The sequence below is a fragment of the Hemitrygon akajei genome, chromosome 12 (genome assembly GCF_048418815.1).
Source record: "Hemitrygon akajei chromosome 12, sHemAka1.3, whole genome shotgun sequence".
Classification (NCBI taxonomy): domain Eukaryota; kingdom Metazoa; phylum Chordata; class Chondrichthyes; order Myliobatiformes; family Dasyatidae; genus Hemitrygon; species Hemitrygon akajei.
Genome location: NC_133135.1, coordinates 99321305 through 99337991, shown reverse-complemented (window position 1 = coordinate 99337991; position 16687 = coordinate 99321305). Strand labels below are relative to the sequence as shown.

The window sequence follows — 16687 nt, the reverse complement described above, 5'->3', positions numbered from 1 at the left end:
CTGTATATTACCTTACCAACTCACCCAATTTGTTCACGTAGAAATTTGGTGTATCACCTGTTTTCAAAGAATTCTTTAATAATAAATGCCCCCTCTCTCTGCAAGGTCCAATACTATGGCAGTTAGTTAATTCACTGTGTTTTATTAGAGTTCCTGTAGAGGTGAGAAACCCAAGTAGTTTCCGTTATTGTCCATTGTCATGTGCTACTTCTAAGACACAAGAAGAGTTGATATCTTTTTTTGCAGTATCACTAGCTGCAAGGATACAGGCTTGTGTTAAGGCAAAAAGGTTCAATGGAACAGGAAGATAGCTGTGTCACCTCGGCTGTTATATGAACCGCACACACATATCCACTAACATTTTACATCAAAAATTTTCCCAGTATTAGAGTGGGGCTCACTAGCCTGCACATCCAGCTCATAATTATCTGTAACTTCCACCATCACCAATGGGTTCCCACCACCATTCACATCTTTCCCTCCTCTTTCCCCACCCCATCCCACTTTCTGCAGGGATTGCTCCCTATGCAGTTCCCTTCTCCACTTGTCCCTGCCCACTGATCTCCCTCCTGGTACTTATCCTTGCCAGCAGAACAAGTACGCCACACTGGCCCCTACACCTCCTCACTCACTTCTATTCAGGGCCCCAAACAGTCCTTCCAGGTGAGGTGACACTTCACCTGCAAGTCTGTTGGGGTCATCGACTGGATCCAGTGTGGCCTCCTGCATATCGGTGAGGCCCAATATAGATTTGGAGACTACTGAGCATCTTCAATCCGTTTGCCACTAGAAGCGGGATCTCCCAATAGCTACCCTTTCCAATTCTACTTTCCATTCAACATGTCAGTCCATGGCTGCCTCTAATGCCATGATAAGTCCATCCTTAGGTTGGAGGAATATCTTATATTCTGTCTGGGTAGTCTCCAATTTGATGGCATGAACATCGATTTCTCTAACTTCTGATAACTGCCCCTCCCTCCTTCACTACTCCCCATCCTGTTTCCCCTCTCTCACCTCATCTCCTTACCTGCCCATCACCTCTCCCTGGTGTTCCACCCACTTCCCTTTCTTCCATGGTCTGTGCTATATCAGATTCCCCCTTCTTTAGCCCTTTATACCTTTCACCAACTTCCCAGCTCTTTACTCCCCTCCTCCCAGTTTCACCTATCATCTACCATCTTGTACTTCTTCCTCCCTCCCCCCCACCTTCTTACTCTGATTTCTCCCTTTCCTTTCTAGTTCTGATGACGCATCTCACCCCAAAACATCAACTGTTTACTCTTCCCTATCGATGCTGCTTGGCCTGCTGAGTTCCTCCAAACATTTTGTCTGTGTTGCTTTGGATTTCCAGCATCTGCAACTTTTCTCATGTTTGTGAAGTTTATTCTAGCATTACTTGTTGTTATAATTTTGACAATTTTCCAAATTTATCATGCACCAGTTGGGATGCCTCATATTGTATATTTTCAATGAATTTGCTGATGCTGTTAATGCCTAGCTGTTGGGTATGTCAATATGTACCACATATTTCAAAACCTTCACCAATGCTAGACATTCCTACAGATCCAGAACAAACACCCTCTTTATTAAACATTACAGCAATGGCAATGGTGATATTATGCCCATGATTCACTGTTTTCAAGGGAAACAGAAATAAATGATCATGCTCTTCACATACCATCTTAAACCAGATCATTTATGCAAATGTAATCACCATGATTTAGGGAATCTCATCACATTAAGTCTTCATGTGTTCACTATAAAAGCTACCTTTTGATTGAGTTCATAAGGTACCATTCCAGTAGGGTGTAGTTTACGCAATTACACTTTACATTGCCCTAAATGGGATAATGACTCCGAAATTTTTATTGATGATGTCCATCAGAAAAATATAACAATTCTTGTCAAATAATAATAGTCTAAGTTCATGGAACAATACATATCTGCAAATCTGAATTAAATGCTTCTCATCTTATGAAGTATAAAGAGCTGACCATCTTTTGTCTTTTAAGGCAGTGTCATCTTTCATCTCTTCCTTCCTCTGCTAGCCTCTGCTCTGTTGTTCTTTGCTTCAGATTTTCTTTGTTGTATTAATGCTTAATAAAACTACCACAAAGCAACAAGTTTTGTACCTCTTTCCTGACTTCTAAAAGAACCTTGGATTAAAAAAAACATAATTCAACAAGGATTAGTCATCTTGGTGGATCCTCCAAGTAACTGTCGTCACCAACTGGACTCTGAAAACTCGCATTTATTTCTGAATCAGACTTTATTTTATTTGTGCACAAGGAGAGCAGTATGGCCCCTGTCACCATACTGCTCTAAATTCTAAACCTGAGCTCTATCAACAATCTGCTCTTGCCTGGAAATTATGCTAACCCTTGCCTCACTGCAGCTTCCAAATGTGAATACTCACCTTGAGCAGTTACTGGAATATAGCTAAAGCACCAAGCTAGAAAGCAAGTATTGACTTCAAACAAAATAAATACATACAAGTATTGTTGGCCCTGGCAAGGTCGCATCAAGTGCAATGTTAGTTTAAAATTAGAACAAGAAAAATCCATCATCGAGACAGCACAACTTGAAAAATATTTTAATGATGGTTAGACAATTAGAAACCAATTATGAGTGGAAAATGTACAAAAATGTTGTGACTGAGTTATAGTGTTCAACTTGATAGATGAAAATATTTTCAATACTCCATCACAAGCAACTACCATTTGACAAGTATTAACTGAAACTCAAAGAAGAATTAAAATCAGACTGTGACAAAGATTTGCTCACAAAGCTAGGTAAACATGACAAGTGTTGAAAGGTCAATATATTTTTTTCAACCTGAATGTCAATGAAGCCTGAATACAAGGCTAATCCACATTCTGACCGGGTAACAATTAATTAAATGGGACAGTCACAAAGCAGTGCAGTCTAATTGCCCTCCATAACTGAGAACCTGTTTCATGCACCCTCAAATCTCTGATCTCTGTGAAAAGTGCCCCCATTTGCACCTCTGTATTCCCACACATAATGCTACACAAACAGCCAGACCAGCCCCCATGAAACGAGTGTGCTGCCATCCTGGAATTATATAAAGCTACCTTTGTAGTATTTTGACTTAATTTAGTCAAATAAAGCACTACAAGAGACTAGTGGCAGAGTCCACAGAATCACAGTTACTCAAAATGCTTTCATTATTTCTCACTATACAGCTGGTATCAGTAAAGAATGTATTCGTCCAATACAAGGAAGCTTTGCTGTTTTAAAGAAAGCACTGTTTGGTGACTGTCCAAACCAAAATCACGTCAGGTTAAAATCAATGACTTTAAACCTATTTACCAAGGATCAGAGCCTCCAGACAAAAACTGAGTCAGGTTACCTTGGCAGAGCTTAAATAACTGAAATGGAATGGCCTAGTTTTTTTCTCTCTAGTCCTGCTCATTGCACTCTGGTTATTGTAATAATCTGTGATACACAAGACAGAATGTAAATCATTGCAGTTATACACAGACCACATCCATTGAAAATACAAGTTCCTTACTCTTCGGGGCTTTCAGTTTATGAAAAGATTGGTCAGGAATACTTCAACCTCACATCTCATTCTCCTGATCTATGAAGAGCATTTACAGTCACACAGTCTTGGCATTTGCAACTGTTGCTGGTGTTGAAGGATTGTGAAAAGGATGGTAGGTTGCCTGCCAAAGGTTTGCATCAATCCCAAGGAACTTGTCTTCATGGTAGAACTTGGAAGCTACCACCAAAGTCATCACCATTCATACCAATTCCAGCACCTGGAAACAATGTAACGGGTTAATTCATGACTGTACCCAAGGAAAAGATTAACAAAAAAACAGAAAAGCTAATGGCAAAGACCTCTCAATCTGTACTAAAATGAAATAAGCGCACCCAAAACACAAAAACTGCACTCCTCGGGATTGAACCGGTTGAATGCTCACTACTCCCCCATTAAAGGCAGTGCCTCGTCTAATCCGCTCTGACAGTAAACACAGATTACTGCAATTTGGATTTAAGCATGAGATAAAGGTCCATGGGATGCTCATTCTAAATATGAATATATTGTAACTTTGAAATTGCTTTTACACTTTACGTTCTTTGCTCACCTTTATTGTGCCTTGGCTGTTAGCAGCAATTAAGACATTCGATTCCTGTTGAGTAAAAAAAAATGCTTAAAACAGGAACAAAGATTATAATAATATAATGAATCTGAATCGCCATGTAATCATAAACTACAATTCACTGATAGTTCTTCTTCATGAACCAGAGTACCCTCTGTTCTGAAGTGCAAATATGCATATGCCCACTTCGTAGGCAACTGGTGGTAAAAGCCCAGGGTCTGGTCCTGAACTACCAAGCCGATTTTCATCTGCTGCCCATTCAAAAAAGCATTCTGAATTTCTTACATTGAAGTGTGCACCCATTCCATTCACTGAAACAATATTTTGTATAACACAAGGGATGGGCATCATCTGAACCAAACACTGTGTGTCCTCAAGATCAGCAATCTTTTCATCTAAAGAAATTGTTTCACCAAACGCCATCATGCAAATGACATACAGCATGGAAGCTTCCAAATGTACTAACACTATTAGCTAACCTTTCACTCCCTCAGAATCCGGTTTAATATCACTGACATATGTCATGAAATTTGTTGTTTTGCAGCAGTACATTGCAATACATAACCTACAAATTAATATATAAATAAATACAGTGCAAAAAGAGAGGGGAAAACTAAATAGTGAGGTGCTGCTCAAAGGTTCACTGTCCATGATGGAAGAGGGGGAAAAAGCTGTTCCTGAAAGACTGAGTTTGTGTCTTCAGGCTCCTGTGCCACTGCCTTGATGGTAGCAATGAGAAAAAGGCATGACTCAGGTGATGGAGATACTAGTGTCCAAGATGGAGCTGGATGAATTTACAACCCTCACCAGCCCTTTCTGATATTGTGCAGTGGCTCTTCATACCAGACAGTTAGAATGCTCTCCATGGTACATTTATAGAAACTTGCGAGTGAATTTGGTGAAATACCAATTCCCCTCAAACTCCTAATGAAATATAGCCCCTGTCACACCTTGTTTGTAATTGGGTATGTTGGGCCCAGGATAGATTTTCACTGATGTTGACAGCCAGGAACTTGAAACTGCTCACCCTTTTCACTTCCGATCCTTCCAGGAGGACTCATGCGTATTCCCTTGACTTCCCCTTCTTGAAGTTCAGAATCAATTCCTTGGTCTTACTGACACTGAATGCAAAGCGGCTGCCGCAACACCACTCAACCAGCTGATCTATCTCGCTTCTGTACGCCTCCTCGTCACCATCTGAAATTCTGCCAACATAGTTGTGTCATCAGCAAATATATGGATGGCATTTGAGTTGTGCCTAGAGTAGAGTAATGGGCCAAGAATGTATCCTTGAAGTATGCCAGTGTTGAATGCCTGCGATCTATACAGACTGTGGCCTCCCGGTGATTGAGGATCCAGGTGCAGAAGGAAGTACAAAGGGTCAGGTTTTGGAGCTTGTTGATTAGAACTAAGGGTATGACTGAGTTGAACACTGAGCTGCAATTAATAAACTACAGTCTGGCATGGGTATTACTATTATCTAGGTGATCCAAGGCTTAGCGGAGAGCCAGTGGGATTTCAGCCGCTGTAGATCTATTGTGGTGATAGGCACTTGCAGCAGGTCCATGTCATTGCTTATGCAATAGTTGATTCGAGTCATGACTAAACTCTCACTGCACTTCATCACAGTAGATCTGAGTGCCACTGGGTGGTATTCAAGAAGGTAGCTCATCCTGGGTACTGGTATCATTGAAACAGATGGGAACCTCTGACTGCAGCAGTGAGAGTTTGAAGATGTCCTTGAACACTCTTGCCTGTTGGTTTTCAGAGCCCTATCAGGTATACCATTAGGGCCTTCTGACGGTTCACTCTCTTGAAAGATTCTCTGACATCAGCCCCCAAGCCAAATCAGAGAGTCACCAGATGCTGCAGGGAATTGCATAGGTGTGGTTTTATTCTCCCTTTCAAGGTGTGCATAAAAGTGTTGAGCTCACTGGGAGTGAAGCATAACAGCCATTTATGATTCTAAGCAATGGCCTGCAAACCCTGCCAAAGCTGATGTGCATCCGATTCTGCCTCTAACCTCAATCGAAGTTGTTTTTCCAACCTTGAAATAGCCTTCCACAGGTCAAACCTGGACTTCTTGCATAGTTCTGGATCACTGGTCTTGAATGTCACAGATCTAACCCTCAGCAGACTAAGAATCACCTAGTTCATCCACAGCTTTTAGTTTGGGCATGTCTGGTATGTTCTCAAACACACACACTTGTCCACACAGGCCCTGAAGAAGTCGGTGATGTATCCATTCAGATTCAAAGATAAATCCCTGTAAGTTGTCCAGTCCACTGCCTCAAAGCATTCCTGTATCACTCCTCTGTTTCCCTTAAGCATACCTTCTTGGTCCTCACCATTGGTGCTGCAGTCTTAGTCTCTTCCTATAAGCTGGGAATAAGAATACAGGCAGGTGATTGGACTTTCCAAAGTGTGGGTGGGGGGGGGGGGGTGGCACAGTAAGCATTTTTCTTGGTGGTACAGCAGTGGTCAAGTGTGCTGGCTTCTATGGTTCAACAGGTGATATGTTGGTGGTAGTTATTCAGAAACTTCTTCAAGATGACCAGATTGAAATCTCCTGCAATGTTAGGGATGCACCAGAGTGTGCAGTTTTGTGCCTGCTGATTACATTTGCTCAGCTCCTCCAGTGCCTGCCTGATGTTGGCTTGTGGTGGTACTCACTCCAGTACAATGAACAAATCTGTCCTTTTCTTATCCAAACCAGAACCCTGGATTAACAGTTTAATGCCTGCACTCACTGCGTGAGACAGAGCTTTTGCCACCGGTAACCACCAGGAACTCAAGAAATGCAGCTACAATCTACGCAAGGTCAATCAAGGCAGCGAAACAATAATACAGGGACAAGATCCAACTCAACCCTCCACCAACAACAACAGCTTATGGCAAGGCCTGCACACCATCACAAACTTTGAAGCTAAACGCAGTGGTACTGCCAACATCACTGTCTCTCTCCCAGATGAGCTAAATCTTTTTTACGCTCTTTCAATATCGCCAACACTGAGCCCCCAGTGCGACCTGCAGCTTGGTCATCTCTGAGGCTGAAGTATGCAGGTGTTTCCAACGAGTGGACAGCTGCCAGGCTGTGGGACTGCACCGCATCCCAGGATGGATACTCAGAGTGTGCATGGCACAACTGACTGGTGTATTTGCAGACATTTAAAAATCTCTCCCCCTCTCCGTGTAGAGTGCTCTCCTGCTTCAAAACCTCTACCATCGTCTCTATACCTAAAAAGACCAAAATAACATGTCTGAACGACTGGTGTCCTGTTGCACTCACTTCAATAATAAGCAAATACTTTGAAAGGCTAGTCAAGGACTACATCTGCAGCACGCTACCACCCACATTGGACACCCTACAATTCACCTACCGACACAACTGATCAACAGATGACACAAAAGCCGTAGCTTTACACACTGTCCTTACACACCTGGAGAGGAGGGATGTTTATGTGAGAATGCTGTTCTATTAAGCATTCAACACTATAATTCCCTATTACAGTTAAGCATTCAACACTATAATTCCCTATTACAGTTAAGCATTCAACACTATAATTCACTATTACAGTTAAGCATTCAACACTATAATTCCCTATTACAGTTAAGCATTCAACACTATAATTCACTATTACAGTTAAGCATTCAACACTATAATTCCCTATTACAGTTAAGCATTCAACACTATAATTCCCTATTATAGTTAAGCATTCAACACTATAATTCCCTATTACAGTTAAGCATTCAACACTATAATTCCCTCCAGGCTTGACAAGAAGCTCAAAGACCTCGGCCCTTCACCCTGCCTTCTGCATCTGGATCCTGGACTTCCTGTCAGTTCACCGGCAGGTGATAAGAGTGGTCTCCATCATCTCTGCCCCTCAACACAGGAGCCCCCCAAGGCTGTGTCCTAAGCCTTTACTCTCTGTATACCCATGCCTGTGTCACCATCCACAACTCCAATCTGCTAATTAAATTTGCAGATGATACTACATTGGTTGGCCTTATCTCAAGTAATAATGAGGCAGCCTACAGAGAAGAGGTCATCACCCTGACACAGTAGTGTCAAGAAAACCTTTCCCTCAATGTCAAAAAAAACAAAGGAGCTGGTTGTGGACTACAGGAGGAATAGAGACAGGCTCACTGCTATTGACATCAGTGGATCTGGGGTTGAGAGGATGAACAGCTTCAAGTTCCTTGGCATATACATCACCAAGGAACTCACTTGGTCTGTACAGACCGACTGTGTGGTGAAAAAAGCACAACAGCACCTCTTTCACCTCAGACGGCTGAAGAAGTTCAGCATGAGTCCCCAAATCCTAAGGACTTTCTACAGGGGCACAATTGAGAGCATCCTGACTGGCTGCATCATTGCCTGGTATGGGAACAGTACTTCCCTCAAACGCAGGAATCTGCAGAGAGTGGTGCGGGCAAGCCCAGCGCATCTGTGGATGTGAACTTCCCACTATTCAGGACATTTATAGCAACTGGTGCGTAAAAAGGGCAAGCTGCTACCATCCGGGAAACGGTACCACAGCATTAGAGCCAGGGCCAACAGGCTCCAGGACAGCTTCTTCCACCAGGCCATCAGACTGATTAATTCAAGCTGACACAATTGTATTTCTAAGCTATATTGACGGTTCTGTTGTATATCTTACTGTACATACTAATTATTACAAATTACAATAATTTTCACATTGCAGACTCAGACACAGATATAACGTAAAGATTTTTACTAAGAAATTAAGTTAATTCAATTAGCCTATTCTTATTTTCTCATTACAGGAAAAACAGCCTCTCAACTGCTGTGATAATACTTCAGTTGGAGCCTGGTTAAGTTTCTGGCCACTGCTAAACACCAGGATGTTGACTCTGGGTATTAATTAAGAAATACTAATGCCAGTGATTGGTAAAGAAAGGGTGGGGCTGAACGAAGGTACTCAAGGTTAAAGTGATCATGCTGCCATTTCTGAAGTCCAAATGATATATGCAAAGCTTGCTTTTTCACTTATATTGCAGATTCACTGAGTGAAACATTTTCCACTTGTTCCCATCGTCAGTTTCACTCGGAAACTTGTCAAACAAACAGACTTTGGTGTCCATCCCATCTCAACTCTAAATTGCCCATGTTTGGAACTTTGTAAGAATGAAATCTGGAGCTGAGTGGTTCAGAACGCATACAGGGCATTGCTGAGAAAATGCTTCTTTATGTGACTACTGACAATATCTTTCACCCCTTTGCTGACAACATACTAATGTGGTGGCAATTTACTGAATTAGGTACCCTTTCATTTGGAAACAGCCAAGGAACAGCACGTTAAAAGTCCACCTTTCTGAGAAGATGTCAGAAATGTGGATATTCAAGTGGCATAACTTGACCGTTTCCAAAATGTGAAACCTAATCCAGAAAATTAGACTAGAGCATAGCCTACTCTGAAGAATAAATTTTTAGCTGAACAAGCACCACACGGTAAGTGCCTACGTTGCACTCATCTGTTTGCAAAAGGTCTAAATGATAGAGGTTTCAGAAAATATTTGCTTTTGTGAATCAATTTACAAGGTTACAAGGTGGAGAAGCTCGATTGTTCTCTTGAAAGCTGAAAAGTGAGGATTCGATGTAAAATTCTTTATTAGATTTGGATTGTATAACAGGAACTTCAAAGAGCAGGAACAAGATCGATGGTGAAGAATAAAAGAATCAGGGAAATTCAAGAAACTGTTTTAAGTTCAGAGTAAGTATGACCTGAAGATATTAAGAAGCATTGAGGAGGACTGAACAGGCATTTGTAGAATAATTTACAAGAAAATAAGGAAAAAGTAAATATGTCAGATCTAAAACACAAAATAATGCAGATGATTATCCATTTATTTAGAGATACAGCAACCCCATGTTTCTGTGCTACTAAATTGTAACCAATTAACCTACTAACCCAAATGTCTTTGGAATATGGGAGGAAACTGGAACACCCGGAAGAAGCTCATGTGGTCAAAAGGGAGAATGTGCCACCTGAAAAATCATTCGCTTGATATATTAGCATAGCTTCTTTCTCCACAAGAAGCTACATGATGGTCTGTGTGTTTCAAGCTTTTGAAATGGGATGAAAATGATCATTCTGCATACTGTAATGAGTCCAGCATATTTACTTCAAATGAAACGGCCTCCAGCATTCACCATGTATACAATCACCTTTACACTGGCTGCAATAACTCTTTATTACACTAAATATATCACCACTTACCCCATCTGGTAATGCTCTCCAACACACAGCACTGACAAATTCATTGGTGTCATCTTCCTTTTTGTCTTTGTCCAAAACACTTTTAACGGTGTCAAATTTAAAGGTAAGCAGTGTTTTTGAGAGCCCCTTGTAGTAGAGGTAGAGAGAATTGTTTTCACTTCCTGAAATAAGCAAGATTAAAGCCACACTCTCAAAATGCATTATTTAACACAGTCCATCATTTAATATCCCTCAAGCTTTCAGAGTGGGAAAAAAAAATCTACAGTTGACTAGCAAGAACAGCAGCTAATACAGAAACTGGCAGGGCTGCTCAACATGAAAAAATGGCAGTGGATGCAAAGAAAGAGAAAAAAACACATGGTCCTATTTACACTTTCTCAGTTCCTTACAACCACACAACAGATCTCTTTCTCATAGGATTTCCTTTTCATTCCTTTACCACTTATCTACAGACTGTGGTGACTCAAGTGGTCTGAGGGACAACAATGAAAATTCCGCACAGTAGTACCCAAGATCAGGACTGTATCTAGGTCCCTGGAGCTATGAGGCAGGAACACTAAATGAAGTATGAATATGATTCCTCACAGGAATCTTACAATTCTCACATAATCTCAGCTTCTAAAAATTGTCCTTAAAATCACCTTTCAAGTTAATCAAATCCTTTAAAACTTTCTCCATTTAATCTAATTTTGCTTTCATGGATTTTCTTGGGCATTTTTCCAAATAAATGATTTTTCATCGGAATCAGAGAACTTTACACTACCACCTCTGTGGTAGAGTTCTCACCTGTACATTTCCCAAAGCATTTTTTCCTCTAACTTTTCTAAGTTACTTCTCATTATTATCACTGCATTTACTTTAACTTACTTTTCAGAGAGATTAAAATGATCAAATTACACTTTAGGTGGTGCTGTTAATTCTTAGAGATCCCCTTTAACAAACATTTTTTGATTTCAAATATGATCAATAAAATCATGATTTGATTAGCAGATGATTTAGATGCAGGATATAAAATCTTATTTCCAAGAAAAATGTCACATCTACATTTATTTTGACTATCTCTCTGTTTCCACCCTGTCTTCTGTAAAAATGCTATTTCCCTTTTCTCAGTTCCTTTGTCTCCATTGCAACTGTTCCCAGGATGAAGCTTTCCTTTCCAGGACATTGGGGTGTCCTCTTTCAAAGAAAAGAGTTTCCCTTCCTCCACTATTGATGCACTCCTGCATCTCTTCCATTTCCTGGACATCTGCACTCACTCCACTTTTCTACCACCGTAAAAGGGATAGAGTTCCTTTGTCGTCACCTACTAACCCCACGAGCCTCCACATCCAATTCTACAACTTTTGCCATCTTCAATGGGATCTGACCACCAAACACATCTTTACCTCCTATCCACTCTATGTTTCCCAGAGATTGACTCCTCCGTGATTCCATTGTCCATTCGCCCTTCCCCTCTAGTCCAAAGATCCCCTTGTCCATCTGTCCTCTAACATTGGTGAGACCAGACTTACATTGGGGGACCACTAAGGAGCAACATGTCATATTCTGTCTAGGTAGCCTCCAACTTGATGGAACATCAATTTCTCAGATTTCCAGTAATTTCTCACCCCTCCTTCCCTCTCAATTTCCTACTCTGGCCTCTAACTTCTTCTCCTCACCAGCCTATCATCTCACACTGGTGTACCTCCTTTTTCCTGTTCTCCTATGGTCCACTCTCCTCTCCTATCAGATTCATACTCTCTAGCCTTTTACCTTTCCCACCTATTACGTCCCAGCTTCTGAATTCATTCCTACTCCCTACACATCTATCACCTTCTAGCTTGTCCTTCTTTCCCTCCACCCAACTTCTTAACCTGGCATCTTCCCCCTTTCCTTTCCAATCCTGATGAAGGGCCTTGGTCCAAAACATTAACTGTTTATTTCCATTGACACTGCCTGACCTGCTGAACTCCTTCAGCATTTTGTGTGTGGTACTCAACATTTACTTGCTGTAATTGCCTCTTTATTTTTACCAATGACACCTGATAGGGAGAAATGCTGAACTAACGTTGAGGGTTTGCTCAGAGAAAACACTCCTTCACCCATTGCCAATACAAATTCAGGCCTATACAATCAGTACTGAAGTCAGTCACTTACCACAGGCGATATAATCTCCATTAGATGCTAAACCCACAAAGTTCTTTTCATTGATGTGGCCTTTAAATGACCGCAGGCAGTGTGGTCTGTTCACATTCCACAGCTTCAATTGACTATCTGTCGACCTGTAAAAAAATACTCCATGTCAGCAACCAGTGAAAAATAGTATGATCATCTTCCAAGGATCATGATGGGTCAACATCTGTTCTGGGTGAACTGATGTGGGGGATGAGGAGCAACACACACAAAATGCTGGAAGAACTCAGCAGGCTTCGCCGAGCATCTATGCTCCATCCGCCATAAGCAGGATCTCCCAGTGGCCCCCTATTTTAATTCCACTTCCCATTCCGATATGTCCATCCATGGCCTTCTCCACTGTCGGAAGAGAGCCACACTTAGGTTGTTGGAACACCTTATATTCTGTTTGGGTAACCTCCAACCTGATGGCATGAACATCAATCTCTCAAACTTCCAGTAATGCATCCCCCCACCCTTCACTATTTCCCATTTCCTTGTCTCCCTCTCATGTTATCTCCCTGCCCAACTATCGCCTCCCTCTGTTGCTCCTCCGCTCCTCCCCCATTTTTCTTTCTTCCATGGCCTCTGTCAATTTCACTAATCAACTTCCTAGTTCTTTGCTTCATCCTCCCCTCCAAGTTTCACATATCACGTGGCATTTTTATTTCTCCCCTCTCCCCGCTTTTCAAAGCTCCTCAGCTTTTTTTCTCCAGTCCTGCCGAAGGGATTCAATCCAAACCATCGACTGTAGTTTTTTTTTTCCATAGATGCTGTCTGGCCTGCTGAGTTCCTCCAAAATTTTGTGTGTGTTGCTCGGATTTCCAGCATTTACAGATTTTCTCTTGTTTGTGGGGGGTGGAGGTGGGGAGGAAGGGAAACACACACAGAATAGAAAAAATAGGCTGTTTAACCCTTTCAACCTGCTCTGTCATTCAAACTGATCATTGTGGATCATCCACTTTTCTTTCCGTATCCTGCACAGGTTGATAGGGTGTTTAAGAAGGTGTACTTCATAAGTCGGGGATTAAGTTCAACAGCTGTGAGGTAATGTTGCAGCTCTATAAAACTCTGGTTAGACCATGCTTGGAGTATTGTGCTCACTTCTGGTTAAATCATTAAAGGAAGGATGAAGAAGCTTTAGAAGGGTGCAGAGGAAGTTCACCGGGATGCTGCCTGGATTAAAGAGCAAGTTTTATGATGAAACATTGAGTGAGTCAGGATTTTCCTCGTTGGAGTAAAGGAGGATGAGAGGTGACTTGATAGGGGTATATAAGATGATAGAAAAAAAGTGGACAGCCAGCATTTTATCTCAGGACAGCAATGGCTAAAATGTGAAGCAATTATTTTAAGGTGATTGAAGCAAAGAAAAGGAGGGATGTCAGAGGTAATTTTTCTTTTCTTATACAGAGTGTAGTATCTGCACGGAACACACTGCTATGGATGGTGGTAGAGGCAGATACATGAGGAACATTTAAGAGACTCTCAGGATGAAAGTAATAAAGAGGGCTATTGGGAAGGAAGACAGATCCTGGAGAGGGCTAAAAGGTTGATACAACATTGCAGGCCATGGGCTTGTACTATGCTATACCAATCTATGTTCTATCCCTTAATCTCCTGAATCATGTGAACCATATCCAACTGCTTCATGTATATAGTAATAGATTTTGTCTCGATAGTCTTCTGTGGTAGAGAATTCCACATGTCTTCTAGACTTTAGTTGAAAGAAATCTCACTTCTCAGTTCAAAGTGGCTTATTCTATATGTTTAGGCAACAACTTCTGATTACAAAGTTTCACAGTGGAGAGCATCCTGACTGGTTATATCACAGTCTCATATGGAAGCACCAATGTCCAAGAATAAAAAAGCCAACAAAAAGTAGTAGAAAAAGCTCAGTCTATTACAAGAAAAATCCTCCCCCACTATTGAGTGTGTACAAAGGGTGCTGTCAAAAGAAAGCAACACCAATCATCAAGGCCCCCCACCATCCAAGTTATGCTCTTTTCACACTGCTGCCATTGGGAAGGAGGTACAGGAACTTAGGGCTCACACCACCAGTTTCAGGAACAGATATTACCCTTCAACCATTAGGCTCCTGAACTAGCGTGTGTAACTTCATTCACATCAACGAGGAACTGAGTCCACAACCAATGGAGTCACTTTCAAGGACTCCACAACTCACATTCTCAATATTATTTATTTCTTGTATTTACACATTTTGTCTTCTTTTGCATATTGGTTGTTTGTTAGTTTTTGTGTGTAGTTTTACACTGATTTTATTGTACTTCTTTGTTTTACTGTGAAGCATAAGAAAGTGCATCTCAGTGTACTGTATGATGATATATGTGGACTTTGATAATAAATTTACTTGGGACATCTTTAGGGGTATCCTTCCTGCATTTTGCCTGTACAGTTTCTATGAATCATAGACATGAAACACAGAAACAGGTCCTTTGGCCCACCAAGCCTGTAATGATCACAATCCACTTAAACAATCCTACAAAAAGAAACACATCACATTTTATTCTCTCCACATTTTCATTAAATAGAATCCTCCAACGTTCAGAGTTTACCAGCCACCCACATACAACGGGCAATTTTATGATATGGAAGGAAATCCTTGCAGTCACAGGGAACACATGCAAAATTCATACAATGGAGATCATAAGTGAAGCAGGGTCTCCAGTGTGTTACTGTACTTCAGTTTCCTAAACTCTTCTAAACATCACCATCACATACGTCACTTGTGTCATTGCAGGAATCAGTCTTTGAACCTTGCCTGATCTTCCACCATAGCAAAAGCATCTTTCTCAATTAAGGAGATTAAAACTGCACATAATACTCAAGATAAGATCTCGTTAAGACTCTATGACTGCAAATGGATATCCCTAGCATTACGCAGGCTTGCATGCTTAAGTTTATTAACTGATATACAAGGAAAACCAGGTTTCATTATACCTGCAGTTACAAGGATTGCATTTTCTTCTCTAGCTATCTTATCCAAGGAGTTGCCCAAATGCCTTTTACACACTGTATCTGCCTCAGCCTCTTGTAGCACATTCCATATAACCACAGCTGTGCTCCTAAGATCTCTTTTAAATTTCTCCCCTCTGACAATCTTATGCTCTCTAGTTTTAGACTGGCTAACCCATGGAAAATTTTGACCATCTATGTCCTTAAAATCCTTGATAAGGATAGCCAGTGAGACAAACCCAACTTACCAATCTCTCTTAACAGTAGCCCTCCATTCCAGGCAATATCCTAGTGAATTTCATTTGCATTCTCTATTGCTATCACATCTTTCCTGAAGTATGGATCAGAACTGTACACAATACCGTGTCCCCTGACCAGTGCTTTGGAGGGGTGCAGCATGACATTTCAACTCTTATACTCAATGCCTCAATTCAAATAGGGTAGTAAAGTCAAATAAGGATGGCAAGCATGCTGTTTTCACTACCCTGTTCCACTTGTGTCAACATTTTCAGAGTACAATGAAATTGTATGCAAAGATTTCTATACGATCAACACTAGGGTCCTTAGCATTCATGTCTGAACCAACCTATTCACTACCTTGCTACTCTCATGTTTCTAATATACTTCCCTAATCAATATATCAGCGCATCTTAAAGATGTGTGCTTAGCCTGTTGCTCTACTCTCCTTACACTCAGACTGCATGGTTGGATCATCTGTATTCCATTTATCATTCATTTTGTGCCATGTTGTTATGATTTGGGTGATCATAGTCTTTCCACGACCATGGTTGTTCTTGGCAAATTTCTGTACAGCAGTAGTTTGCCGTTGCCTTCTTCTGGGCAGTGTCTTTACAAGACAGGTAACACCAGCCATTATCAATACTCCTCAGAGATTGCCTGCCTGGCATCAGCAGTTGCATAACTAGGACTTGTGATCTGCACTAACTGCCCATACAACCATCCATCACCTACTCTCATAGCTTCCTGTGATCCTGACTGAGGGGCCGTGGGCGCTAGGTAGATGCTACATCTTGCCCAAGGATGACCTGCAGCGTGGTCTTCTCACCCTTTGGTAAAGACATGTCACCAGAATCTCAGGCGTACAGGAGTAAGATAGCTCAGCTGGTTAAATGGTGTCACAACAACAATCTTGCACTGAGGTTTCACAGTGGAAAAGGTGAGTAGCTT

General features: G+C 41.3%; 1 protein-coding gene across 4 annotated transcripts in view; it reads right to left on the bottom strand.

The window, feature by feature from the left end:
• Positions 1-2577: 2577 nt before the first annotated feature.
• The window catches only part of cop1 (COP1 E3 ubiquitin ligase), a 158671-nt gene continuing 144561 nt past the window's right edge, over positions 2578-16687 (bottom strand). For all 4 annotated transcript variants that reach the window (XM_073063745.1, XM_073063746.1, XM_073063747.1 and 1 more), the window contains 4 exons: positions 12512-12636; positions 10376-10536; positions 4116-4160; positions 2578-3785 (listed from right to left, as the gene is read on the bottom strand). In XM_073063745.1, coding sequence (XP_072919846.1) covers positions 3768-3785; positions 4116-4160; positions 10376-10536; positions 12512-12636 — 349 coding nt within the window. In that variant the 3' untranslated portion in view covers positions 2578-3767. The remainder of the gene's footprint in view (positions 3786-4115; positions 4161-10375; positions 10537-12511; positions 12637-16687) is intronic.